Source organism: Caretta caretta, chromosome 3 (genome assembly GCF_965140235.1).
Source record: "Caretta caretta isolate rCarCar2 chromosome 3, rCarCar1.hap1, whole genome shotgun sequence".
NCBI lineage: Eukaryota > Metazoa > Chordata > Testudines > Cheloniidae > Caretta > Caretta caretta.
In genome coordinates, this window is record NC_134208.1 from 121,936,404 (window position 1) to 121,964,033 (window position 27,630).

Sequence of the window (27,630 nt, forward strand, 5' to 3'; positions counted from 1 at the left end):
AGGGGGTTGGAAGAGCTGACCTCCTGAGGCCTCTTCCAACCCTAATCTTCTATGATTCTATGTCAATCAGGTAAATCCACCAGAAAAAGAGTAACGGGGAAAAGTAAGAGGAATTCTTCCTGGGCGCCAATGTCCAGAAGCAGCATATTCCATCCTGAAAATGGATGTGTTTCGAATGTCCGGCCACTGCACATTGAAAGGAAGGATCTGCGGGCCTGAGAAGCTGTGGCCCTCAAGAGGCGCTTCTAAAGCCAGATGGGCCTTGGCTGAGTTTGTGCTGGCGCGACTTTGAGGAGCATCTGAAGTGTGGAAGGGGGAAGATAGACAGAAACGGTTGTCAGAGGAAGAAGGTGCTGAGCAGCCTGTCAGTGAGGGAAAAGTCCCAGGCAGCTGGTGTGGGAGGAGCTGTTCTGCTACAGCTACAGGCAGCCTGCTAATTGGCTTTTTCCTATAGCTGCTTAAGATGTGGGGCGGGGAGGCACGGCACAGCTGTGGTTGGCCAGGAGCACCTCCGGGTTGGGAGGGCGAAGCCTCCAGGCATCGGCTGGCCCAGAACTCCTCCGGCCGCGAGGGTGGTGTTGTGGCCCAGTTCGCAGCACAGGGGCAGCAGGTCTTGGGGCTCTGGTTGTGGGAAGCGGGCAGAAGAAGCAGAGCTGGGGGCTAGCCTCCTCTAAGAAGGGGTTCCACCTTCTTCCCATGATGGGGGCTGTTAGGAATTGTGTAATGCCTCGGGTACATTTATGATTATAACACTGGCTGTTAATCATAGAATCATAGAATATCAGGGTTGGAAGGTGTGACGATGTGACTCAGCAGGGAGGGGGGAGTGTTGACCTGGGAATGTGCCCTGGGGATGGGAGACCTGAGAGCCTGTCACCTGAGCCAGGAGGGGGAGGGGGAGGTGACACCTCTGCCCAGGAATGTGAACAGAGGCTGCAGCAGGGAACCTGCGGGGTGAGTTTAGTTGGCAGTTTGGAGGCTGGGGGGAGGAACACAGGGAACCCCAGGGCTGGGGTCTAAGCTCCCTGCTCCCCCAGAAGGACGTGATTGAGGGGTCCTGGTTGTACCCACAAGCTCTGTTGTGGACTGTGTTCCTGTTGTCCAATAAACCTTCTGTTTTACTGGCTGGCTGAGAGTCTCAGTGGATCCCAGGAAGAGGGGTGCAGGGCCTGGACTCCCCCACACTCCGTGACAGAAGGGACCTTAGGAGGTCATCTAGTCTAATCCCCTGCACAAACCAGGACCCCTCAGCTAAATCATCCCAGCCAGGGCTTTGTCAAGCCGGGACTTAAAAACCTCAAAGGAAGGAGATTCCACCACCTCCCTAGATAACCCATTCCAGTGCTTTACCACCCTCCTAGTGAAAAAGTTTTTCCTAATATCCAACCTAAACCTCCCCCACTGCAACTTGAGACCATTACTCCTCGTTCTGCCATCTGCTACCACTGAGAATAGACTAGAGCCATCCTCTTTGGAACCCCCTTTCAGGTAGTTGAAAGCAGCTATCAAATCCCCCCTCATTCTTCTCTTCTGCAGACTAAACAATCCCAGATCCCTCAGCCTCTCCTCATAAGTCATGTGCTCCAGCCCCCTAATCATTTTTGTTGCCCTGCACTGGACGTTTTCCAATTTTTCTTGTAGTGTGGGGCCCAAAACTGGACACAGTATTCCAGATGAGGCCTCACCAATGTCGAATAGAGGGGAACGATCACGTCACTCGATCTGCTGGCAATGCCCTTACTTATACATCCCAAAATGCCATTGGCCTTCTTGGCAACAAGGGCACACTGTTGACTCATATCTAGCTTCTCGTCCACTGTAACCCCTAGGTCCTTTTCTGCAGAACTGCTGCCGAGCCTTTCGGTCCCTAGTCTGTAGCAGTGCATGGGATTCTTCCATCCTAAGTGCAGGACTCTGCACTTGTCCTTGTTGAACCTCATCAGATTCCTTTTGGCCCAATCCTCTAATTTGTCTAGGGCCCTCTGTATCCTATCCCTACCCTCCAGCATATCTACCTCTCCTCCCAGTTTAGCATCATCTGCAAACTTGCTGAGGGTGCAATCCACACCATCCTCCAGATCATTAATGAAGATATTGAACAAAACTGGCCCGAGGACCGACCCTTGGGGCACTCCACTTGATACCGGCTGCCAACTAGACATGGAGCCATTGATCACTACCTGTTGAGCCCGACAATCTAGCCAACTTTCTATCCACCTTATAGTCCATTCATCCAGCCCATACTTCTTTAACTTGCTGGCAAGAATCCTGTGGGAGACCGTGTCAAAAGCTTTGCTAAAGTCAAGGAACAACACGTCCACCACTTTCCCTTCATCCACAGAGCCAGTTATCTCGTCATAGAAGGCAATTAGATTAGTCAGGCATGACTTGCCCTTGGTGAATCCATGCTGACTGTTCCTGATCACTTTCCTTTCCTCTAAGTGCTTCAGAATTGATTCCTTGAGGACCTGCTCCATGATTTTTCCAGGGACTGAGGTCAGGCTGACTGGCTTGTAGTTCCCAGGATCCTCCTCCTTCCCGTTTTTAAAAATGGGCACTACATTGGTCTTTTTCCAGTCATCCGGGACCTCCCCCGGTCGCCATGAGTTTTCAAAGATAATGGCCAATGGCTCTGCAATCACATCCGCCAACTCCTTTAGCAGTCTCGGATGCAGCGCATCCGGCCCCATGGACTTGTGCTCGTCCAGCTTTTCTAAATAGTCCCAAACCACTTCTTTCTCCACAGAGGGCTGGTCACCTCCTCCCCATGCTGTGCTGCCCAGTGCAGCAGTCTGGGAGCTGACCTTGTTCGTGAAGACAGAGGCAAAAAAAGCACTGAGTACATTTGCTTTTTGCACATCCTCTGTCACTAGGTTGCCTCCCTCATTCAGTAAGGGGCCCACACTTTCCTTGACTTTCTTCTTGTTGCTAACGTACCTGAAGAAACCCTTCTTGTTACGCTTGATATCTCTTGCTAGCTGCAACTCCAGGTGTGATTTGGCCTTCCTGATTTCACTCCTGCATGCCCGAGCAATATTTTTATACTCTTCCCTGGTCATTTGTCCAATCTTCCACTTCTTGTCAGCTTATTTTTTGTGATTAAGATCAGCAAGGATTTCACTGTTAAACCAAGCTGGTCGCCTGCCATATTTACTATTCTTTCGACACATCGGGATGGTTTGTCCCTGTAACCTCAAAAAGGATTCTTTAAAATACAGCCAGCTCTCCTGGACTCCTTTCCCCCTCATGTTATTCTCCCAGGGGATCCTGCCCATCAGTTCCCTGAAGTTGTCAAAGTCTGCTTTTCTGAAGTCCAGGGTCCGTATTCTGCTGCTCTCCTTTCTTGCATGTGTCAGGATCCTGAACTCGACCATCTCATGGTCACTCCCTCCCAGGTTCCCATCCACTTTTGCTTCCCCTACTAATTCTTCCCGGTTTGTGAGCAGCAGGTCAAGAAGAGCTCTGCCCCTCGTTGGTTCCTCCAGCATTTGCACCAGGAAATTGTCCCCTACCCTTTCCAAAAACTTCCTTGATTGTCTGTGCACCACTGTATTGCTCTCGCAGCAAATCATAGTATCTACCACTCCTCCCAGTTTAGAGTCATCTGCAAACTTGTTGAATATGCAATCTACGCCATCCTCCAGATCGTTAATGAAGATATTGACCAAAACCAGTCCCAGGACGCAGGGGGCACTCCGCTTGGTACTGACTGCCAACTATACATGGAGCCATTGATCACTACCCTTAAGCCCGATGACCTTAGCCAGCTTTCTATCATGTGAGTTATCCCACCAAGTCTCTGTTCTTCCAATCACATCATAATTCCTTGACTGTGCCAGGACTTCCAGTTCTCCCTGTTTATTTCCCAGGCTTCTTGCATTTGTGTATAGGCACTTAAGATAACTCACGGATTGTCCTGCTTTCTCAGTATGAGGCAGGAGTCCTCTCTTCTTGCGCTCCCCTGCTCGTGCTTCCTCCTGGTATCCCATTTCCCCACTTACCTCAGGGCTTTGGTCTCCTTCCCCCAGTGAACCTAGTTTAAAGCCCTCCTCATTAGGTTAGCCAGCCTGCTTGCGAAGATGCTCTTTCCTTTCCTTGTTAGATGGAGCCCATCTCTGCCTAGCACTCCTTCTTGGAACACCATCCCATGGTCAAAGAATACAAAGCCTTCTCTCCGACACCTCCTGCGTAGCCATTCGTTGACTTCCACGGTTCGACAGTCTCTACCCAGGCCTTTTCCTTCCTTCCTATTTGAGCCTCAAATTCCTTTATCCTTCTTCCCAGAGCCACATAGTCTGCAGTGATCCGCTCAAGGTCATTCTTGGCAGTATCATTGGTGCCCATGTGGAGAAGCAGAAAGGGGTAGCGATCCGAGGGCTTGATGAGTCTCGGCAGTCTCTCCATCACATCATGAATCCTAGCTGCTGGCAAGCAGCACATTTCTCGGTTTTCCTGGTTGGGACGGCAGATAGATGACTCAGTCCCTGAGGGAGGGAGTCCCTGACCACCACAACCCGCCTACTTCTCTTGGGAGTGGTGGTCATGGAACCCCCATCCCTAGGACAGTGCATTTCATGCCTTCCAATCGGTGGAGTCTTCTTCTGCTCCCTTCCCTTCTGGAGGTCACATGCTGCAAATTTTCTTCACCATCCTTCTGTCCCCCTTAATGTACCGATTAATTTTGCAGTGCTTGCTGTATGTGTATAATTATTACAGTTTGGCGCTGATCCTATGAGTTTTGTTGCCCTGTACAATAACAAGCAGCGGGTTCTTTCAGTAGCACTTGGCATTCTGCAGCATCTGTTGTAAAGTAATAAAGAAGAATTATTTCCCTAAAAATAGATTTTTATTGCGCACAAAAACTAGTGCAAAAAACCCCTGCGCACAATCAAAAAACAAATACAATAAAGTCTTCTGAAATAGATTAATGGAACTGTACTTAGTAAGGGGAAAGAACAACCATCTCTATTCTAGTCCATTTTGGCTACACGTATACCAAGCGTGGCTCTCACAGGTCAGTGTATGTGAAGCTGTAGTTGTCCTTAGTGTCCCCTGGCACGGAGTCGTAGGGGTAGGGATGCAGACCCTAACAACATGTTGAATGTTGAAGGATGCAAGGAGGTGGCAAAATGGAGTTCTCTAGTGCCTCCAAAGGGAGGTGATCCTGAGCATGTTGAACCTTTAGATCAACTAGTGCCCGAAGCACCTGTTTACTGCCAGAGAAGCCACATTGTGTCCTGGTGCATCTCCCTCTCCTCTTCCTGCTGGGACTTTCTCCTACCCATTTTTGCCCTCTCCAGGCTGTTTGAAATATTCATTCTCCAAACCCTCTGTTCACGGCCCGATGCAGCACTGCCTTGCAGGATCTCAGAGAACCTCCATGTACCTCCAGAGTTCTCCTCTTCCTCCTCATCACGGTCAGGCATTCCACAGATGTGGACAGGGGATGGCTCAAGGCCACAATGGCAGCAAGCACAGATAAAACAGAAGTATTGTATTTATAGTTAAAAAAAAAAAAAAAAAAAGCAAAGTTAAGTTCAGAACTCCCTTCCCTTGTTCCCCTGAAGTTTTAAACAAGATATGCTTACTGACACTTCAGCTTTGTAGCACACAGGGGTGACTCAGGGAAGGGACACAAGGGGGGGCACCAGCTAAAAGGGGGCACGTGACCGCCCCATGTTATCTGTGGGAGAGGGGCTCTGTCCTCCCACTGTGCTAGATACCCATTTCAAGTGAAAGGAGGGTGGCCCCACGCCGGCAGCTCCTCTGGTGCGGCTGTACTGCCCCCAGCCCTTCCACGCAGCTGCGTCTCCTGGGATCTGTACAGCCCTGCTGGAGACACAGGGCTTGGAGCGGTACCGGTACAGCCATGCCAGAGAAGATGCCAGTGCGGGGCACTGACTCTTGGGAGCAGTGGTCCCACATTCTGCTCTTTTCGCCTCTGCGGTTCCCAGGAGAACCCTGCAGTTCAGTTCAGCACTGATTTACTGCAGTGGTGCTTGCCAAAGACATTAAATACTGGTGTCAAAAAGTGTCCTACCACAGAGGAAGAAATGAGGCTGCCATCCCTAGAAACTTTCAAGAGAGGATTGTGGATACATCCGTGAACATTTCATTGAGATCTCTCAGGATACAAGTGACATCCCTGTATACATAAACTGCTCCACGTGATCCCCCCACCTCCAAACCTATAGGGGAATGAAAAGCAGATAACACTGTTGTACTGCTACCTCTTCTAGTACAAGTAAATTAATGAAAAGTCAATACCTCTGCCTTGCTAAGCTGGGGTCGGGCACCATCTGTACATTTAAGCATTCTAATGGGACATGCACTCACACACTTATCTGAAAAAAGAAAAGGAGTACTTGTGGCACCTTAGAGACTAACCAATTTATTTGAGCATAAGCTTTCGGTTAGTCTCTAAGGTGCTACAAGTACTCCTTTTCTTTTTGCGAATACAGACTAACACGGCTGTTACTCTGACACTTATCTGAGGTTCCTTCCCCTGCAGCAGGCTCGTCTGTACCGAGCTGCCAGGACCGACTAGAGTGCAGACAGGTCCTCACTCACAGCATAGATTCATAGATATTAAGGTCAGAAGGGACCATTATGATCATCTAGTCTGACCTCCTGCACAATGCAGGCCACCGAATCTCACCCACCCACTCCTGCAATAAACCTCTCCTCTCACCTATGTCTGAGCTATTGAAGTCCTCAAATCGTGGTTTAAAGACTTCAAGGTGCAAAGAATCCTCCAGCAAGTGACCCGTGCCCCATGCTGCAGAGGAAGGCGAAAAACCCCCAGGGCCTCTTCCAATCTGCCCTGGAGGAAAATTCCTTCCTGACCCCGAATATGGCGATCAGCTGAACCCTGAGCACGTGGGCAAGACTCACCAGCCAGACACCCAGAAAGAATACTCTGTAGTAACACAGATCCCACCCCATCTAACATTCCATCACAAGCCATTGGGCCTATTTACCATGAATAGTTAAAGATCAATTAATTGCCAAAATCATGTTATACCATCATACCTTCTCCTCCATAAACTTATCGAGTTTAATCTTGAAGCCAGATAGGTCTTTTGCCCCCACTGCTTCCCTTGGAAGGCTGTTCCAGAACTTCACTCCTCTGATGGTTAGAAACCTTCATCTAATTTCAAGTCTAAACTTCCTAATGGCCAGTTTATATCCATTTGTTCTTGTGTCCACATTGGTACTGAGCTTAAATAATTCCTCTCTGTCTCTGGTATTTATCCCTCTGATATATTTATAGAGAGCTATCATATCTCCCCTAAGCCTTCTTTTGGTTAGGCTAAACAAGCCACACTCTTTGAGTCTCCTTTCATAAGACAGGTTTTCCATTCCTCGGATCATCCTAGTAGCCCTTCTCTGTACCTGTTCCAGTTTGAATTCATCCTTCTTAAACATGCGACCCTCAGTTACATATCCCCCATCCTCCTTGCTGTTCATGGCAGGGGCCTATTACTCGGGCTCCACAGTGCTCTGAGGGGTGCTGGTGGATGTCTGGCCAGGATGGCATGCAGCATATTGTAAAAGTGACAGGTCAGCGGCTTGGTACCAGATCAACTGTTGTCCTCCTGGTATTCCTTTGCTTTCACATGGCACTGCTGCTAATTCCTGTTGTAGCCCTTCTTCCACATGTCCCGTGCAATCTACTCCGCACAGGCCCAGGAGATCCAATACCTCCTGTCTACTACAGCAGGAGGGCATTTAAAGCATGTAGGTGGCCTGGTGAGCTGCACAGTTGCCAACAAGGGAGAGCTGCTGGTGTGATCATCAGGCTCAGCAATCAGGAAACAGCATGTAAAAAATACACAGCGGTTTTAAAGGTGGGTGTGGTTTCTAATCTCCATGAGCTCCAGGCAGCGACGTTCACAATTATGAGCAGAGCGGTCAGTGTCAGGCATTGTGAGACAGCTGCTGGAGGACTGTTAGAGTCACCATAGGTCACGCACTGTCTACATTCCCACTGAGTCAACACTACACAAACCAGAGTTCAATGCTTTCAGGGAGGACATGTTACTGTGTTGCTGTGACAGGGTGTTTACATTGACGGGAGACCATCTGAGTGTAGACACATGCAAAAATAGGTTGAGGCAAGATGGTTTACATCAATCTAACTCCATAGTGTGGACCAGACCCCTTCAAACTAGCAAAATACAACTTAAGATTTTGCTCTGCAAAAGCCACCAACTAGGTATCAGTTTTCTTGCATTTGTATGGGTTTTCTTGATGATGTTGTATCATTTATTGCCGGTTTCACTACTGATTAATTTTAGTGGTATAGAGACAATTACGCTCCACAATGGATATTATGCCAGTCTTTCTAAATAAGAGCCAGATAAGGGCAGTATTTCACAGAACTTAAGTTACCAAAAATACAGTAGAATTCAACTTAAGTGAAACCTACAAGTCATAATGAACAGTGGAAAGCACTTCATGTTTCTGGGTTAAAAAAAAAAATATCAAAAGAACCATGAATCACAAAACACATGCTGTCTTAATGGCCATGAAATATTCTACGCACACTTTCACCTCGAGCCAGGGTTTCAAACTGCAGTTTCTGTACTGCTTACTGTACAGTCAAAAAAAAGAGGTCTTTTTCCTCTAAAAAATATTTAAAAGCCTCTGAACCAAATATGAGCTCAGGACTGCAAGCCCTTTGGGCTAATAATTGGCTACATGTGATTGTACAGCACCTTGCACAATGAAAAAAAGCTATAAGAATCAGAACATACGGCTTTCTTATGCTGTTAAGGTGAATATTAATTGTTGAGCAGTCCTTTAAAGCATTTATTTTTCTGATTTAACTTTTCCTAAGTTCACAGTTTACGAAATCACATAACTAGCGACAATTGCAAAAATTTTGCCTTTATATGTTTTTTTGGCCAGCCAAATTACTGCCAGATTTTTGTAATATGTTCCATTTGTTAAAAATGTATTGTTTAAGGAACACAACTACATTAGGACACTTAGTCTGCACATTACAGCTGAATTCAACCTATGTTTATTTCTGAAGCTAAGTGGAACTTTAGAATGTGGCTGTTTTATTTCAATTTTGTAGCAGTAATATTAAAGCCTCATATGTTCACATAGGAACAGAAGGGGAGAGCAATTCACTCTGTTCTCAACAGGGTAGATAAAAATAGATAATTTCTTTTACAAATCTGATTTATTTAAATCAGATTTTTTATTTAAATGAGTTTTTTTTAAATAAATCTGTTATAAATGAAATCTGAATTTAATACAAAATATATTTAAGGCCTCAAATTATAATCTCTTAAACCATTTAAATACAAAATAAATAAACTGAATCCATGAACCTCTATCAAAAACTTGGGAGTTAAAGACTGCTTTTCGTAAAATGTGTGTTTCTCTCCCACCCCCCACCCCCAATTCTTTCTTTTGAGATCAATCTTTTAAACATACAGCACAATAGTAGTAAATAATCAATACATTATTCACTGTTTTCTAACACACTAAAAGTGTACAATGAGTAAGAATCTGAAAATAGTAAGCTATATAATTGCTTAATGTACAGTTATAGCATACTCTCCTAAATGGCAAAAAGATGTACCAAAGCTAGTAAAAAGGCTTTTTATTGTAAATCAACATTTCACTGGTTATATCAATGAGAATGCACCTTTTTTTTAGAAAAGTAACTGAAGTACAAATGGAAAAGACGATTAAAATCATTTAAATCAAGGCTTTTAACTTGGTAATTTAAACCACGATTTAAATCACTGATTTAAAATCAATCCATCCTGGGTTCCCAGTATTGCATTCTCTTGCTAAACTACATTTACTACCTGAACTGTGAGTTATAAGAGCATATCTATTTTCAGAAAGATACCTTGAAGAACGCTTATTTTATCAAGATAGTAGAGGCCAAACATTGCATATTTAATTGATTTTAAAGCCAATTACCCCATGTACTGTATTAAAGAAAAAATGCAGAGCACACAAAGCATAGCAGTGCCCACTTGGCCTTGCATCATGCACCCTCAGAGGCCAAGGAAGTTTGTTGTGATCCCTGTTGCATGTAGGTAGCTTGGTGGTCCCTTTGTGCTGCAGCTGAAGGGGAAAGTATCTGGACGCACTTTGACTAAGTTGCATTACTATGGATTCAGGTATTGGATTTTTTTATTTTTCTTTATGGCAACATAAATAAGGTACATACATTTCTACTTGAATACTTAAGTGCAACAAGGAATTAAGTTAGATCAATAAGCATCAGAAAACATTCAGTAATCGGATTATCATCACTTGCTGTCAATTATATTTCCATGTGGAACAGAGCGCAGCTGTGGGGAAATACTTCTATCTTCACTGGCTCCTAAATAAAGGGACCCAAACTCATACACTGAAGCTTTAAGAGCATAATGAACCCCTATATCCAAGTGAATTAAGTGTCCTACTACTCCCAATTCAATGCAGTCTTTTTTTTTAAAATGCTTGCTACTATCACTTTCTAAAGGACGCTCCCTGGCATTGCATATTTAACTTTTAATAGTTATTTTGAGAATCACTTTTGCCTTTGAAATCATTAAATGCTCTTGGAAACTAAGTTTTCCTAACAATCTGTGCAAGTATTGTGAAATGTATTGGTATGTCATTTATTAATAATTAGCACTTTTATAGTGCTTCATATGTAACTATTCCTCACAAAGCCACTGTGATGTAGATTAGCTTGGTTTTCCCTTCTGTAGGAAAGGACAATACTAGAGACATTCATAAGTTCACTGTTATCAAATACAGGGAAGTTCAGTAGAACCAGAATGAAATTTTAAGAGTTCTATCCCTACAAAGAATTAGAGAATTGTTTCTACTTGTTGCACAAGAGTTTAAAGCTTTAAGTCTATGTGTAAATACCTTTCACAGAATTAGACAAGCAACACTTGGCTTGATTGCAAACGTTTTCATTGGATGCATTAAAGTGTTTTCAGCAGTGGATCGACTCATTAACAAACCAGTAAACACACCTCTACAAAAATGATTTCAGGGTAGAACTGGTGCTCTTGTAATAGTCTGTGTGAGACCTCCATTTTATTTTTTGCAAGCTGTGTATCTTGCTGATACATTCTCCCAGTTGATCACATTCCAGATAGCTTTTAGATAGTCAGGTCTAACATTTTTATACTGAAGATAATAAGCATGCTCCCACACATCAATTCCTAGAAGAGGAATAAGACCTAGAGAAGAGAAAATAACTTTGTGAGTCTATGAAAATATTTTCAGATGAATAAGAAACATTTCAAAACTTCAAAACCCTACTTCAGAATATTTCCAACTATATTATCCTTAATTTCCATAACATTTAAAGACAACAATGAACCCTCCAGCACACAGGTGCACATTGCTAGATCTTATACAGCTGCTTCACATAAAAGAGGAAGTGCAGTAGCTGATTTTATGATACACAGCTATGAAAACACCCAACCCTGAGAGAATGATCGAGTTCTAAAAATAAAGTTCTGAACTGGAAAAACTGCCTTAAGGAACACTGTTACTGGAAAATACTCTGCTGTGGTGCAATAATCATACTTCTCGAAACTATGCTTATGTAACATTCCACTCTAATGAATGTATTTTGTGCCTTAAAACATATTAAACACCTGATTTCGTTACTTATATCCTTGTTTTTGTGAGATTAAGGATTAGGAAACCCCAACAAGGAATTGCAACTGAATCCAGCTAAAAAGTCTTTGCAGTTGCTAATCCACAGAGATTCAGTTCATCCCCTGTATTGTGTTCTACATAGGTTCTTGTATGGCCCTCAACACCACAGTATCTGAGTGCCTTCCAAAAGTCCATTAACTGATGTGATTAACAACTGTCACGTGTGGTTTGTTCTCTCTCTAGAGCCATGGAGGAAGTTTGCAGAGTTTTTGCACTGGGATGGGAGGGAGAGACGGACAATAAGAGAAACCATCAAAAATTATGCACCTTGTTAGATGTACTGTGGTATCTTCCCTCAGCAGCGCAGTCTGAATCCAACTGGCTCAACTGCTACCATCACAGCACAGAGTCAAATAAAATCTGCACCCATGGCAAATCAGACATCTTTTAAAAAGGGTCAGGTCCAACATTTTGCTGTTGGCTTATCCCTGGCTGAGAAATCTTTAAGGGCCATCTCTTGTTGACAATAATATCTGTCATTACCATATACCTTCCCTAGTTGTCGTGATTCAAAGAAAGGTAAGTGTCATTTCAGGTTTTAACATATGCCCCAGTGTGCCCTATCAATGTCAGTAGGTTTAAAAATAAAAATGGTGTGATTGTAAAGAGGAGAGGTTTCTCTCCCCTCTGTTGACAGACAAGCCTACACACAGGAGAAGTTAATTATACACACAGTGCTGTCAAACACACAGAATAAACAAAACAGTTTAATCTTCCACTTATAGGTGAGATTAAGTGTTGTTTGCAAAGAGAAGCAAAAAGTTTTCAGATGAAGGCAATTTTTAAGTTGATGCCTCTTAAAATTACTCTCTCCAAAGAGGAAACCTTATGAGCAACCCTCCCATCATCCATGAACGCTGAAGTCCCTGTACAGCTTAAAATTCATCCTCCATACATCTTCCTCCTCTCCCTGTCCACCGAAGCTAAGATTTTAACCCCCACCCTCCATACATTCTCCAAAATTCATAAGCGGTTCTTCACAAGTGTTAGGTTTAAAAAGGATATTACTACTTTTCATCATCATTTTTAATAAAGATACAGGCACATGCAATCTCTGTCTAGCCATATTTACGTAGAAAGAAAAAGATGCATGTATTAAATAGCCCTTTCAAGCTGCTGCTGCAGCTACTTTCCTCATAAATATACAGTTTGTGGTTTCTTTCAAAGATCATTTAAAAACAAAACTAACCTGTTGTTCCTTGCAGAGGGTCTTGATTGTAACAAGCAGTGACCTGCAGGCGGCCTTGGTCCTGGTTAAAACCAAGCCACCCCCAGCCTGAGCCTTGAACACCAACCGATACTGCCGTCAGCTTCTCCTTGAAGTTTCCAAAGGAGCCAAAGTCACGCTTGATGGCTTCCATCAGTTCCCCTTAAATTTATATTAAAAAAAACAAACAAAAAAAAAAACACACACACACCACACTTTACACTATTTTCCAGCGGATAAAGATTTAATTTTTGAAGTCAGAGAGAGGCCAAGGCAGTTGGCTTCCCTCTCCCCATTTTTTCTGAGAAAGGAAAGAATTAATTCTGAACAGATCTTATGCATTAGTATTTTATATAGATAATCCAGTTTAAAAGGAAAGCAGAAAGGAAAAAAATCTCAGCGAAGTGCAATAATCAATGTAAAGGTACTATCATGTTGTTATCCAGTATTTATAATGCTAAGGAGCTTGTGTGTTTGTCAGTCCACAGCAGAATGAACGGCTGGGTGACGGGGAGTGTTATTTGAAGAGTGCTAGATAGTTTGACTTGAAAGTATACAAGACAAGTATCATTATAAACTTTCCCACGAATTGCACCTCTGATGCTCACTGATGACCAGGTGCCAGCTCATGCCAAGGTCCCCACGCCTCAACTGAATACTGACAAATACATAGCTGAATCAGGCTGGCTCCCCCGTGGTATTGTTAAAATAGGCAGGAGAATGATAAGAACATGTTTAGACTTTACTGAATGTTTGTGAGCTGCAGCACGCAGTTAGTAATATCACTAACATCTGTATCCCATATTGTAAGGTAATATTTGAGCAGTTGTAATATAACCCTCTGTACCTAACATAAGAATAGCCATACTGGGTCAGACCAACGGTCCATCAAGCCCAATACCCTGCCTTCTGACACTGGTCGATACCAGATGCTTCAGAAGGAATGAACAGAACAGGGCAATTTATTGATTGATCAATCCCCTGTCATCCAGTCCCAGCTTCCAGCAGTCAGAGGTTTAGGGACACCCAGAGCATGGAATTGTGCCCCTGACCATCCTGGCTAACAGCATTGATGGACTTGTCCTTCATGAACTTATCCAATTCTTTTTTGAACCCGGTTATAGTTTTGTTATGACCTACTCTCTTCCCTAGCCGCTTTGTCTAACTTCAACTGTAGACTCTTTGAGCAAGTGATGCATCTTCTGTACCTGAAGGAGCATGAACTATTCTAGTGCTGTACATAAAGGCTTTAATGCAGCATTGCTAGGTCTTTGCTTAAACTTCCAGGAAAGCATGTTCTAATCATTTCTAACTGAGGAGGCTGCAAGGGAGTACAAGATAAGGGGAAGCAAAATTAAGGCAGACTTTAGACTAAAGTACTTCACAAAGTTCTTGAACACAAGTGAGCCTGAACTGTATTATTCAAGCTTAGCCTCAGTGACACATTTACTCCTCCCTTCCGGTTTCTCAATTCCATAGTGGAAATTCTGAATTTTCTAATGTTTTTTTTGTAGTTCGAAGACCAAGAAGAACTAGCAAACATTGAATCATGAAACTATAATTTTAATGAGAGGTTATGATGTTAAACTACAGCCCTATATATAATGGATAAGGATACGATTCTGTCATAGAGGTCGCAGATTCCACGACTTTCCAGGACCTCTGTGACTTCTTCCGCAGTGGCAGGGTTGATGCAGCGGTCAGCCCCAGAGCTGAAGCAGCAGCCAGGATTGGGTCAGCCCCCCGTGGGGCTGGAGCAGCAGCGGTCAGCCCCTTCCACAGAAGCAGTGGCAGGGGTAAACAGCTGCCGGTGGTCAACCCTCAGCAGCACTCTGACTGTTACTCCCCCCCTCCCCATACAAACCCCCAGGGTATTCTTAGTAAGAGTCGGGGACAGGTCACGAGCTCCCATGAATTTTTGTTTATTGCCAGTGATCTGTCCCTGACTTTCACTAAAAATACCCATGACAGAATCTTAACCTTCACAATGACTCTTCAAAGCATGTTAACTACTTCACAGCAACAACAAATGCCTAGTTTCTACCAGAGAAAAACTGAAGTAGTTATGTACTATCCTGAACCCCAGAGATTGAAAGAACTGACACGTCCACTCAAAACACTTTCCGATTTTACATAAAAACAAAATTGTTAATTTTTTGGGAGGGCTGGGGGAGAATCACCTTCGTCTAAAGCCTCCTTCATGTCCTTCTCCAGTCCTTTTCTACATTGTCCCCAATATCTTTAACTGCCTCCCTGTCATAGTCTATAGCACAATGATTCTCAACCAGGGTATGTGTACCTCTAGGGGTACGAAGAGGTCTTTCAGGGGATATGTCAACTCATCTTAACCTCGGAGTCGCAGGACAGGTTTAGGGAGTTGCAAGTGCAGGACTGGCATTAGGGGGTGGCAAGCAGGGCAACTACCTGGGGCCCCACATCACAGGGAGCCCTGCAAAGCTAAGTGACATGCTTCAGCCCTGGGCAGCAGGGATCAGGCTTCAGACTCCCAAAAGGGGTACAGTAGTCTGGAAAGGTTGAGAACCACTGGTCTATCATACCTCTGCACTTTCCTTCTTTAAAACTGCACTTCTTCCATGAGGTCTTTTAAAGCTTTAAAGCTAATAAGTCAGGTCAATGACACAGCCCGATCCAACTCCTGGAATGGTTGATTTTTGTTACCTGTTTTTTCTTTCCATGGACTGCAGTGCATTCAGCACTAATCTAGGTCTTGGAGACTTTTATTACATTATCACAGTTTCGGGTGGTTAATTTCTTCCTCCATAGTCAATCAATAAAATAAAAGGTTAATGAATTTTACAGCGGCAACATCATAACAACAGCAGTTTTTACACTGTGAACAAATATATAGCTACCTATGTAACCAAGTCTGTCTTTAGAAAAAGACTAGTCTCATGCTCAGTAAAGCTCTATTTTAAAGTGTATGTAAAAGATTAGAACACTATTAATTATTTGTATTACAGGAGCCTCTAAAGGTCTTGATCAGGATCAGGGCCCCATTATGTTAGGTGCTGAGTAGACATACTAGAAGACTGCCAATTTGGAAGGATCTTAATTTTTCAAAGTCTTTTAGCTTTTAAGTGACAAACTACATACAAGACATTTCTCTGCAGGCCACAGTTTGTCACAGTTAATTCTATTTGTTAATGTTGACATATCAGTAAGCCATCAAAAATGAGTACGAACCTTGAGGCTCTCCTCCCGCATTAGGAGAAAGGTTTGTCCAGAAGATGGTGTGGTTGATGTGACCACCACCATTGAACTTTAGTGCAGGCTGAAGAGACACCTGAGCTGTAACATCACCTAAAGACACACAAGATCAACAGAATTAAATGGAAGAAAGTGTTGCCACAGTGATGAATAAGTACAAGTAAGCACTGTTCATACCAAGATAAAAGCTGAACTATAGTACAGTGCTGTAACAGGTTATTAAAATTTGGGAGAAAGTCAGTTTGTGGCATTTGTGCTCCCCACTGTAAACCGTGTTCTACACAAAACTGTTTTAACATAGCTCTCTGACGTCTTGACACATAATATCTCAATGTTTGGCAACTCTTTGCAATTATCAACTCTGCATCAAAAGACCATGTACGTTCCTGCACAGGTGTTAACTGGTGTTCTACCATTTGGCTAGATGAGCAGAAGGGGGTAAAATACAGACAGCTTTAGGTTGTAAAACGTACCAAACTCACAAGGGTTTTCTGAATTCATGTCCCTTGCAGATTTCTTTGCTTCCCTGTAGAAAATGACAGGGAAGCCTCAAGAACGGTCATGCACCCTCCACCAGCAGCACGAGCATGTCATTTCCGGCGCCTGGACCAGCCGGTGGAGAGGTAAATCACCGCACAGGGGGATGGGGATGGGGACACCCAGTGGTGTAATTTTAGTGTTGGGAGTACACTGCCCCCCCCTCAAACAAACACTGCCCCCTCCCTCGCCAGCTTCTGCAAGTACAGAGCTGCCCATGTGAGGGAGCCTGCTGCCCCAGCTGGCTGACTCTGCAGCTAGACATCACCTCCTGGGTCCTAGTGCCAGTTGTTCACCCCTCCTATGTGTGCTGGGAGGGGGGGTGGAAGAGGCAGTGGGAAAGGAAGGGGGATGGGATAGGGCAGGGGAAGGGGATGTGGGAGTGGGTAAGGGGGATGAGATGGGGAAGAGAAGGGGATAGGGGAATGAGGGGGCAGCAGGAGCCCCACATGTGGCATTCTCTCTGCGGCGGCAGCTGCAGTTGGGGCTCCCACATTAAGCAGGCCCATTGAACCCCCACCCTGATGAGCCCACCCCCTGCACCTGGACCCCCCAACGAAACCCCCCACACCCAGACCCCTACCCAGCTGCTTCTGACCCCCACCCAGCCGGTGCAGGGTGCTCCCACCTCCATGCAGCCAGTAGCCTGTACTCCCCACTTCCATGCTGGAGCCTCCACATTTATTAATTGACAAATAAAATCTGAAAATTTTTAAAATACTGTGTGCAGAAATTTTAAATTTTTTTGGTGCAGAATTCCCTTACGAGTGCTTACTGTATGTAGCATTTACTTTGAGGAATCTAGTGCTAAAGTTGTACTGTATCTGAACCAACTGCTTAAAACAGACATTGAATAAAACAAGGATGGTAGGAGATACAGTTTTGGAAGAACACCTATCGTATCCTTCTGACAGGATATTTAAAACAGAATTACAGTTCCATAAAAAAAAAAAAGGGACCTAGTCAAATCTTATTTTCAGACAGACCGTTTGTGTGTATGTATGTATGTATTCCTTCACACCCAACAAGTTAAACTCCAGTTTTCTTCACTTTGTATTTTTCCAGCTGATTTAGCTTGAACTATACAGACTACAGTACATTTAATACATGGTCTTTTTTGGAAACCTTGTAAGCAAAAAACTAAGAAGAATCTCTGATTCAATTGTTAATTAACAGCATACTGTGAGCCCCAACTGTTCTGATTAAATCAAGAGTGCAGTGTTTTGTTAAATCCTCTTAATTGAATAACTAACGCTAAAGCATACTATAAGATATCCAGTGTGTTTCATTTCTTTGCGGAAGACAGTCAACGCACATTAATACAAACAGTTACTAGTCTGATAAAAATAGCAAGTTTACTTAAGATGTAAAAGTTAAAAAACAGATTTGCTACAGGTTCTTATGTCTCATGTTATACCTGTATAAAAATTAGTTATTTTTAAATTTGTTTTTCTTTACATAAAAAGAAAGGCATTAAAAGGATTTCATGCTAATATGTTGTCAATATATTTTCAATCAGGGTCACTATCTAGACTGGGCACTTTGTTCAGTAATTCTGCTCCTATTTATATGAGCTAGGAAATTATCATCATCACACTGAAACACAGTAGGTATTACAAATAGTACCGACAGCACCTCTGAGGATTTGTACGGCCCCTTACACTTCTGCTTTCCTAAGAAAAGAGGTCAGCCCAGCACAAGTGAGATATGGAAGCTCACAGCTTGAAAAGGCACAAATCAGGGTGGAAGGATAACTCTCAGCACCTCTTAAGCTCCCTCCCTCAACCTTCTTCCTGACCCTCTCTTCTTACTCAGTTAGGAGTGCCTTTCACCTTACAGGCTGATAACACACTACCTTTGCCTTCTGATGCTAATCTGAGAGGGTGGGATCTCTTGTGCTGCCAAAGCAGTCCTGCTATCCTTTATCCAACAATGGGGCTAAAGCACTGCAAGGAATACCTAGGATGGCACTGAGGAGAGGTGAATGGAAGAGAAGGTAATTGGCACTCTGCCTATGGTGTTTTGTGTGCGCGCATGCATGCCTGCACACGTGCGCAAACACATATTCTAAGGTAGGAAAACCAGGTATATTCTTACCTTACGTTAGCTAACAGATGGTAATATGAGATAAAATCCTAGTGTAGACAAGACAGTTTGTAGTCTTCACACGTGTTAGTAGGTCAAGATAAAGACCGTGGGGTAGCCTGAGCTTTACCTTAACCTGCTAACCCAGGTTAAAACTACAAACTGCTTTGTCTTCACTAGAATTTTACCTCATATTAGTTATCACATGTTAACTAACCGGAGGTAAGAACACTCCTTTTTTCCCCTAGTGAAGACAAGGCCACAGCTGTACACACAGGCACTGGAAGTTATCCCACTCCACCATGTTCCTCATCCTAGCCATTCAAAACCCTGTTTAGAAAACCGAGGTCAAAACCCAAACAGCCACTTGATAGACTATCATTACGCTGATTTTGCAACCCACTAACAGAGCTGCACGTTATTGTGTGAGAAGCAAAAAATGAATGTACTATAAGCCAGAGGCAAGTCACTATATAACTGCAGTTAATAACCACACACCTCCATTTGGAAGACGCTGTATAAGTGCATATGACGACATGGTCTACACCCTAAAGAACTATTTGTTCAAGGATCTGATCCTGCAACCGGCAAATCCCTGAAATTGTGAGGGGCCAGTTATAGAATCGGGGCCTAAATTGGAAAAAAAATTAAACTTATTGAAGTAAAATATTCTTATTTTCTGTAGTAAGGACCCAGTTCAGGAAAGCAAGCAGCACGCATTTTACCACTTTCCTGAACTGGGACATAAATCTCTTCAGGTACCTTGTTAATTTAATATTTTTCAAATGAATACAGAACTTTGGAAAGCAATGTTCTCTAAATAAACAAACATTACATGAGCTATACTTAAAATACTAATTAACAGAGTACAAGATAGCACACACCTACAGATTAACACTTCTTTAAAAATACTACAGTATGTGGTCCAATGTTGAAATGTATTACTAACACATTTTTCTTTAAATATGAGGAAGTTTCATTCTAATTTAAGTTTTCATTCTCAGAAAGGCATGCTTTCGCATATTGCTTATGTTGTTGGGGGTTTATTTTTAAACTAGATGACAAAAATGGAGACTTTGCTCTTTCCTAGCAATGTTTACAAAACTGAACTCTGAAGGACAAAATTCATGCTACTGGAAGTATTGAGTTTATTGGCTTTGAAAGCTGTACGAACAACAATTTACTAACACTGCTGTTCATTAACAAAAAACAACACTACATAGTAGTGAACATTCAGGGTGAACAGAATATATCTGAAAGACTTTTTTTTAAACAAAGGGATAAACCCTGTCTTCTGATATACACATGCAATTCAAAGTGAAGTCAGTGGAAGCTGTGTGTACATATCTAAGTGCAGTACTTGGTCTGTACCATTAATACACCATATCACGAACAGTTGACAATGCTGTAGACAGATATCTGCTTATCTAGGAGCCACCAATGGAGACAACAATCCTGCATTCCTTTAGTTACTACGCATTTGTGCAATATAAGCAGTATGTCTGGTTCTTTTCCTATTTATACTTTTTCCCTCCTTAATCCTATTTTCTCTAATTCTGCTCTGCAACAAAGCTTTCCTTTGACCACTACTGAAGGGAAAACGCATTGTCTAATCCAGATAAAAGAGGGAACTAAATTCATGCTTCTACTATAGACAACATGGCATTTGAAGAAAATGGATCCTAAATGAATGACCTAGTTAGTTAAGTACCAAGTGATTTTCAGAAATACCCTGATTTATGTGCGTAAATCCCACTGACCCCTAAAGTGCACCTAAATACCTAGTTATTTTTGGAAATGAATTGTACATACTGATATATGACCATCAAATGACTCTGTACAGTAGTGGATAAAGTTGTCTTCTTTCGTATGGGTTGGGTAGGTAGCAACGACTACAAATTTATATCTAAGTTTGACAGCCAGCACACTGCTGCAGCAGGCCCCTGGCAAAAAATGATGAGGACACTCAGATATGACGTGCTCCATCATTTGTGCCTGGTGACCACAGTCGCATACAGGTGATTGCCTCATTTTCCATTTTAAGGGGGTTTGTCCACATCTACCATGATATGTCCTGATGCGATTCAATCTGCACCAGTCTTTCCGACATAAAACAAAATTCAGTGGTTCTTCAACAGGATCAACAAGCTGTTTCTACTGAGTGGTCGAAATGCTCCATGTGACTCTCCATTGACCTTCAGCATCGAAGTTGGGTGTAAGGGTCTTGGTAGAGTTCCACAGAGGGTTGTGGGATTTTAATCTCATCTTTGGCAAATTCTGCAGGTTATGGTGCAGTGGGATTGTCGCAATTGCATTGACATGGTTAAGAAAGCGAGCTGCCTGAGCAGTTCTTCTAATCTGTGGAGGCTGGATGTGCAATAGCACCGGGAGCCAGTCACCTGGAGTCGATTTGAACATTTCTGACACTACGCACATACCATTATTGACTTGAGTGTCAAGGAGTTTAGTGTGACTGATGAGAGACCACACTGGCTGAATATTCAGCTGAAGAATATACCAAGGCAATTGTTGTGGTCCGTAAGGTCTGTGGACTGGAGCCCCATAATGTTCCGGTCAATTTTCTGATAAGCACAACATAAGACCTGACTTTATCGCAGGTGTTCTCAAGGAGTTATCGAAAGGTCAAACTCTGGTCCAGTGTAATGCCAAGATACTTTGGATTAGCCTCATGGCTGACGCTCTCACCACAGACCTGTACGTCAAGTTTGGTATTAGCCATTTTATTGTTCAGATGGAAAGCAGTTACCATGGGATTTTTTGGGTTAGGTCTAAGTTTCCAGAATTGGAAATAATCAGCCATTGTGCTAAGATCTCAGATTAGGGTGCAGCGGACGGGTATGGAGGCTTGTATGCTGAACAGCTAGGGCAATGTCATCCATATACATAATTTCCTTGACTTTGTTGCTGGTATATCCACGGTGTATAGATTAACAAGTATTGGGGCCAGGACAGACTCCTGAGGGATGCAGGAGTTAAGAGTTCTTGGTCAACTGATCTGGCTATTAAGGTGTACCTTACAGCAGCACTCTCCAGTCATTGCCGCCAAGAGGTGGATTGTTCACCATCAGCGAATGATGCGGGAGATCTTGAGGAGAAGTCCCTGTCTCCAGACAGTGTCGTATGCCGAGGACAGATCAACAAGGGTGATCCCCGTCTTCAACTTACTATGGAATCCTGCCTCAATGTGGCCAGTTAGTGAAGCTACTTGATCACAGCAGTTCCTCTTCGGGCAAAATCCAGCCTGCTACGCTGGGAGGATGTCTTTGATAATATTAGACATGCTGTGGAGCAGCACCCGTTCCATGAGCTGGCTGGTAGTTGAGGGAGATGGGGTGGTAGCTGGCTGCATCCTCTGTGGGTTTCCCACTGTTGCCTGTCACCAGCTTCTTGGCACATCTCCGATTCTCTGCACAGCAGTAAAAAACTCCGCCAGCTATTCCTGTGAAGTGTTAACCAACTACAGTAGCAGAGGTGACTCTCTAGACAGAACACATCTTAAAAATCAGGTGTTCTTTAGAAACACAACAAAAATTGATCTGCCTGGCTAAAGGGAGGTTCACTCATTTTTACCAGTCCAGTATTCTGACAGAACAAGATGTAAGATGCACTTCTCGATATGATTATACTGAAACATATTTGAAAACAGTGCTAACAGTATGTAAGATTATTGCTGCCAACTTTCTGAAACAGAAGACATGCAGCACTGACATTACAGGAAACCAATGCAGAACTTTTTAAAATGTTTATTTTGGCAAGCAAAAAAATGTGTAATATTGCTATGTATCTAAAGTATTATTAATATTATGCACTTCTATAGAGTTTTTTGGAAAACCTTAAGTTTGAGCCCACTAATAAGTTAAGTCTAACATGCCTGAGAGGAAGGCAGATACTCTAGTATCACCCTTTTATAGGTGGGAAACTTCTGTGTCTCAGTTAAGTGATTTTTCTAAGGTCATGACAGTAAGACTGTCGCAAGCTCGGAATAAGACCCATATCTCCTATCAGTCACAGGCATTAACAACAAGATAAGATTGTAGTAGCTTTCTTCCCTTCTGTTAACAGCACCCACACATACCTTTTGCCAATGCCTCTTTATATTTCTCCTCTGCAACATTCAGATTATTCACATAAGTAGCATGATGTTTGCTGTGGTGCAGCTGCATGATTTCTGCATTGATGTGGGGTTCCAGGGCACCATAGTCATAAGGCAAGTCAGGAAGAGTGTGTTTTTGCCTGGAGGCCAAACATCCCAAAGCTGCAATCAGCTTCGTGCAACTCCGGGGGAAAAAAAAAAAATACACTCATCTTACTGAGCATTCAATATTAAATTATTTTTAAAAAAGCAAATACAGTTACACAAATGATCTCATGTGCCAGATCCTGCCACTCTTACGCTGATTAGTCTCTTACTGTGACAGACTCATAATATCTTGGACAAACTTATGGAATTAAGATTAACTTCACTGAATGAAGTTAAACTTTAATGAATGAGGTTTAATACTTATGAGGTCCAATGTATTAAAAATCTATAATTGTTTATGGGTCGTTGTAGTATTGTTTGTAACTTTTCTAGAAGAGTAATGTAAACCTTGGGGGAAATGTTAGGAATTTCAAAGGACATTTGGGGACAATGCACATAAAGTGGATTTCCTAGGAAATACCTGGGGGTAAGAGGAATCTAAATTATCCACCTTAAATCCATCCTTCTGAAACTATGCCCTGAGAAAAGAGTCCCAGTGTCTACTATTTACATGCTCCCCAAACTGCATGAAATATGAACTCCACTGTTCATGAGCATGCTAGTTCAGAGCCGAAATTGCTCTGAATTAGTGACTACAAAAGAGACCCCCTTGGGAGTCTGAAGGACTCACCATCCAAAACTGGGGGGAAATCTCCGGTAAACTGGCTAGCATATAACTTGGTTCTTTTATTGTTTTTAATGTGTTTTCGCTGTCGTGCTTTTACCCAAAGAATAAAAATAGGCTTGCATAGGAAGAACTGTGTGGTAACTTATAACCATAGCAATTGCACTATTATGTCATTGAAGAGAAACTAAGCAGCGCTGCTGAGACAAACTGTCTTTGCTAGGAGTAACACAACGAAGGCAGGGAACTGCTCAGCTTGGAAATACCCCCGTCAGAAGGGAGAGCAGATTTCCACCCTAGTGAGGTAACAGCTAGGCAGCTGAATGCCTGAGTGTGGGTGCCCTTGAGGGCCCACAGAGGGCAATAGGGAGCAGCTGCCCTGATCTGTGACACTTCTCAACTTGTCCCATTAATTTCATTGTGATTACTTGTGGCATAAGGTACTTCTCAATGTGAGTAACATTGGCCGAATTCTTCACTATGTAATTAAGGTCCAGACATATAAAGAAGTTAACAACAGTATTGGCAGCCCCAAGCAACCTTTTCACTGCAACTATGGGAGCTAGAAACCACTCTTTTTAACAAAAGTCAAGATACTTGTGCAATCTCTTGGTTCCAACAGCTACGACTTTAGGAAAAACACCAGCTACAACACAAATAGTGATAAAATCATGAGTTAGCAACATCCAGCTCCCTGATGCTAGACTGTGTTGTTGTAGCCATGTTGGTTCCAGGACTTTAGAGACACAAGATAGGTAAGGTAATATCTTGTATTGGACCAACTTCTGTTGGTGAGAGAGACAAGCTTTTGAGGACCTGAAGAAGAGCTCTAGGTAAGTTTGAAAGCTTGTTTCACCAACAGAAGTTGGTCCAATAAAAAGATATCATCTCACCCACCCTTGCTCTCTGATACTAAATAGTTCACACAAAGGAAATAAGATCTGTTCATGGGGGCTTTAAACTTTGAAGGGCTCAAGTCCCTAAACACCTAAGCATTTGCTTAGATTTACTCACATAAGTAGCCCTATTTAGTGCAAGAAGCCTACACAGCTGCAGAAGCATTTGGAGCCCCAGGGCAGGATGAAGCTGCTGAGAATTAAAAATGATAATCTAATCACAGCCAGAAAAGAAAACCCAACCCTTTCCTTGCGCCTTGCCAGCCAGGGTATATGAGCTGACGGGCAAGGGCTCCAAGCCAGGAAACTTCCCACCGCACTGGGAAGAGAGAAGTGAAGTGGGCCTAAAAATTACCGAACAAACCTCTGGCTACCCGCTGGTCTGGTCCCATGCCAGGGCTGGGGGATATGGGGTGAGAAGAGTGGAGGGCAGCTGAGGTATGGGGGGGCACAGTGTGGGGATGTACTGAGGTAGGGGGGAGCAGAGCAGGGAGCAGATGGGATTAGGAGGTAAAAGGGAAAGGCAGAAGAGAGAGAGGGAGTAATGGGGCAGCAAGGGTACCAGGGGCAGAGTAGGGAAATAATGGGGTAGGTGGAGCAGAGTCACGGGGTAAGGAGCAGGTGGGGGGGGGGCGCAGAGCAGGGGGATCGGGGGGGCGCAGAGTCACACGGTAGGGGGCAGAGCAGGGGGGCAGACCGGGGGGATCGGGGGGGGCACAGAGTCACACGGTAGGGGGCAGACCGGGGGGGCAGACCGGGGGGGGCGCAGAGTCACACGGTAGGGGGCAGAGCGGGGGGGCGCAGAGTCACGCGGTAGGGGGCAGAGCGGGGGGGCGGATCGGGGGGGGGCGCAGAGTCACGCGGTAGGGGGCAGAGCGGGGGGGGCGCAGAGTCACGCGGTAGGGGGCAGAGCGGGGGGGCGCAGAGTCACGCGGTAGGGGGCAGAGCGGGGGGGCGGATCGGGGGGGGGCGCAGAGTCACGCGGTAGGGAGCAGAGCGGGGGGGCAGACCGGGGGGATCGGGGGGGGCGCAGAGTCACGCGGTAGGGGGCAGAGCGGGGGGGGCGCAGAGTCACGCGGTAGGGGGCAGAGCGGGGGGGCGCAGAGTCACGCGGTAGGGGGCAGAGCGGGGGGGCAGACCGGGGGGATCGGGGGGGGCGCAGAGTCACGCGGTAGGGGGCAGAGCGGGGGGGCGGATCGGGGGGGCGCAGAGTCACGCGGTAGGGGGCAGAGCGGGGGTAACACTCGATTAATGACCCGCCCCGAGACGGCCCCCGAGGGCAGGTCAGACTGACATTGAGACAGCGGCGTTCCCCTCCCGCCGTGCCCGTAGCCGGGCGCCCCAGAGCCGCAGCGCCGAGCGGGCGCTCACCTGCCCCGGGAAGCCAGGCGGCCCAGCATGGCGGTGGCGGTGGCGGGTCCGGGCCGTACCGAGCGCAGCAGGAGGCCGCTCGCTGTCCCGGGGTCGCGAACAAGGCGCCTGCGCCGCCCCGCCCTGGCCCAGCGCGGGGGCGGGGCTGGATCCGGATCCGGATCCGGGTCAGCGGAGCCCAGCCCGGGCAGGGAGCGGCCGAGCGGCTCCGGGACTGCTCGCCCGCCCGGCCCACACGCTGCTGGGGTCAGACCCGCCCAACCCCAGGCGCCCCGGGGCTCCGCGGTGGCGCAGGGCGGCTGGAGCCGGGGGGGCTCCCTGCCTGTAGGGCAGCTGAGTGGCGCTCGGGACCCGCCACAGACCAAATGGTGCCCGGGGGGGTGGAGCATCTTTGGCGCCTCCCTCCGGCTGTTAAACTTTTGAATACTTTATTTTTGATTGCGTGTGTAGCCGTTTCACGACTTTGAGACCCGAGCTACGTCCATGATCGAGACCTGTCATGTACCAGATGATAAATTTGCAGGGAAATGGCGCATCAGAGTAATGAAACAAAAACAGCCCCCCGCCCCCGCCCCCCCAGCATGGCACCCTAGACCAGCCCCGCAGCCAAACAGACTCCTGAAAAGGGATGGGGAAGAGGGTGTGGGTAGGGAGGATGGAGGGGAAAAGAATGAATGAAGTAACCAGATGTGATGGCCTCCAAAATATAATCTGCTCCTATGCAGGTTGGAAATGGGAGAGACAGTCTCTAAAGGGAGGGAGGTCAGCAGGGTGGGGCAGCTGAAGATTTTGGAGGTGGGGATGTTCTGGACCCTTGACCAAACCATCAACATTGTCACTTGGATGAAGAGGACAGATAGGTCATGGAAGCAGTTATGGTAGGTGGTCTTTTCATTTGATATCTCGGCCACCTCTTAGATGGTTCAGAAGGACTTTGTATGTAAAGACCTGAACCAGATGAGCTCTCTGTGCTATTTGTGACCTGCTAGATTTTCTTTTGTTTACAGGCATGTATGTGCCAAGGGACCTGAGAATGGGCCTAGAATCCCTCAAAGTATGGAGAGGTTCTTTGGTGGACCTGGAAAAGAGTTTCAATGCATCAAAAGGAAAGTTTTTGACCTCCCTAAGTATTTTGGACCTTGAAACACAGATAGCTGTAGCCCACAGTGAGGTTTTTGCTAGGAGTTGACGCTCAGCTATTACGGACTTGACCTGGTCACAGTGTTCTGCAGGGAGGTGCTCAATAAAATGATTGGATTTTTCACAAAGAGTGTGGTTGTATTTCATCATCAGCGCTTAGTAATGTGCAATCCAAAATTGCAGGGTTGCTGAAGAATAGCTCTTGGGAAGCAATTCGTTGCATTGCTTTTGGTCTTCATCATAGGGTATAGAATCATAGTATATCAGAGTTGGAAGGGACCTCAGGAGGTCATCTTGTCCAAGCCCCTGCTCAAAGCAGGACCAATCCCCAACTAAATCATCCCAGCCAGGGCTTTGTCAAGCCTGACTTTAAAAATATCTAAGGAAGGAGGTTCCACCACCTCCCTAGGTAACAGATTCCAGTGTTTCACCACCCTCCTAGTGAAAAAGTTTTTCCTAATATCCAACCTAAACCTTCCCCACTGCAACCCTGAGACCATTACTCCTCGTACTGTCATCTGCTACCACTGAGAACAGTCTAGATCCATCCTCTTTGGAACCCCCTTTCAGGTAGTTGAAA

General features: G+C 44.8%; 1 protein-coding gene across 1 annotated transcript; it reads right to left on the minus strand.

Moving 5' to 3' along the window:
- Positions 1-10,146: 10,146 nt before the first annotated feature.
- On the minus strand, positions 10,147-26,039 carry SOD2 (superoxide dismutase 2). The gene is made up of 5 exons (XM_075126842.1): positions 25,910-26,039; positions 22,854-23,055; positions 16,112-16,228; positions 12,890-13,069; positions 10,147-11,213 (listed from the first exon to the last, which is right to left on the minus strand). Exons 1-5 carry the CDS (start codon positions 25,937-25,939, stop codon positions 11,068-11,070), a joined length of 675 nt encoding a protein of 224 aa, XP_074982943.1. The 5' UTR covers positions 25,940-26,039; the 3' UTR covers positions 10,147-11,067.
- Between the last annotated feature and the right edge of the window lie 1,591 nt (positions 26,040-27,630).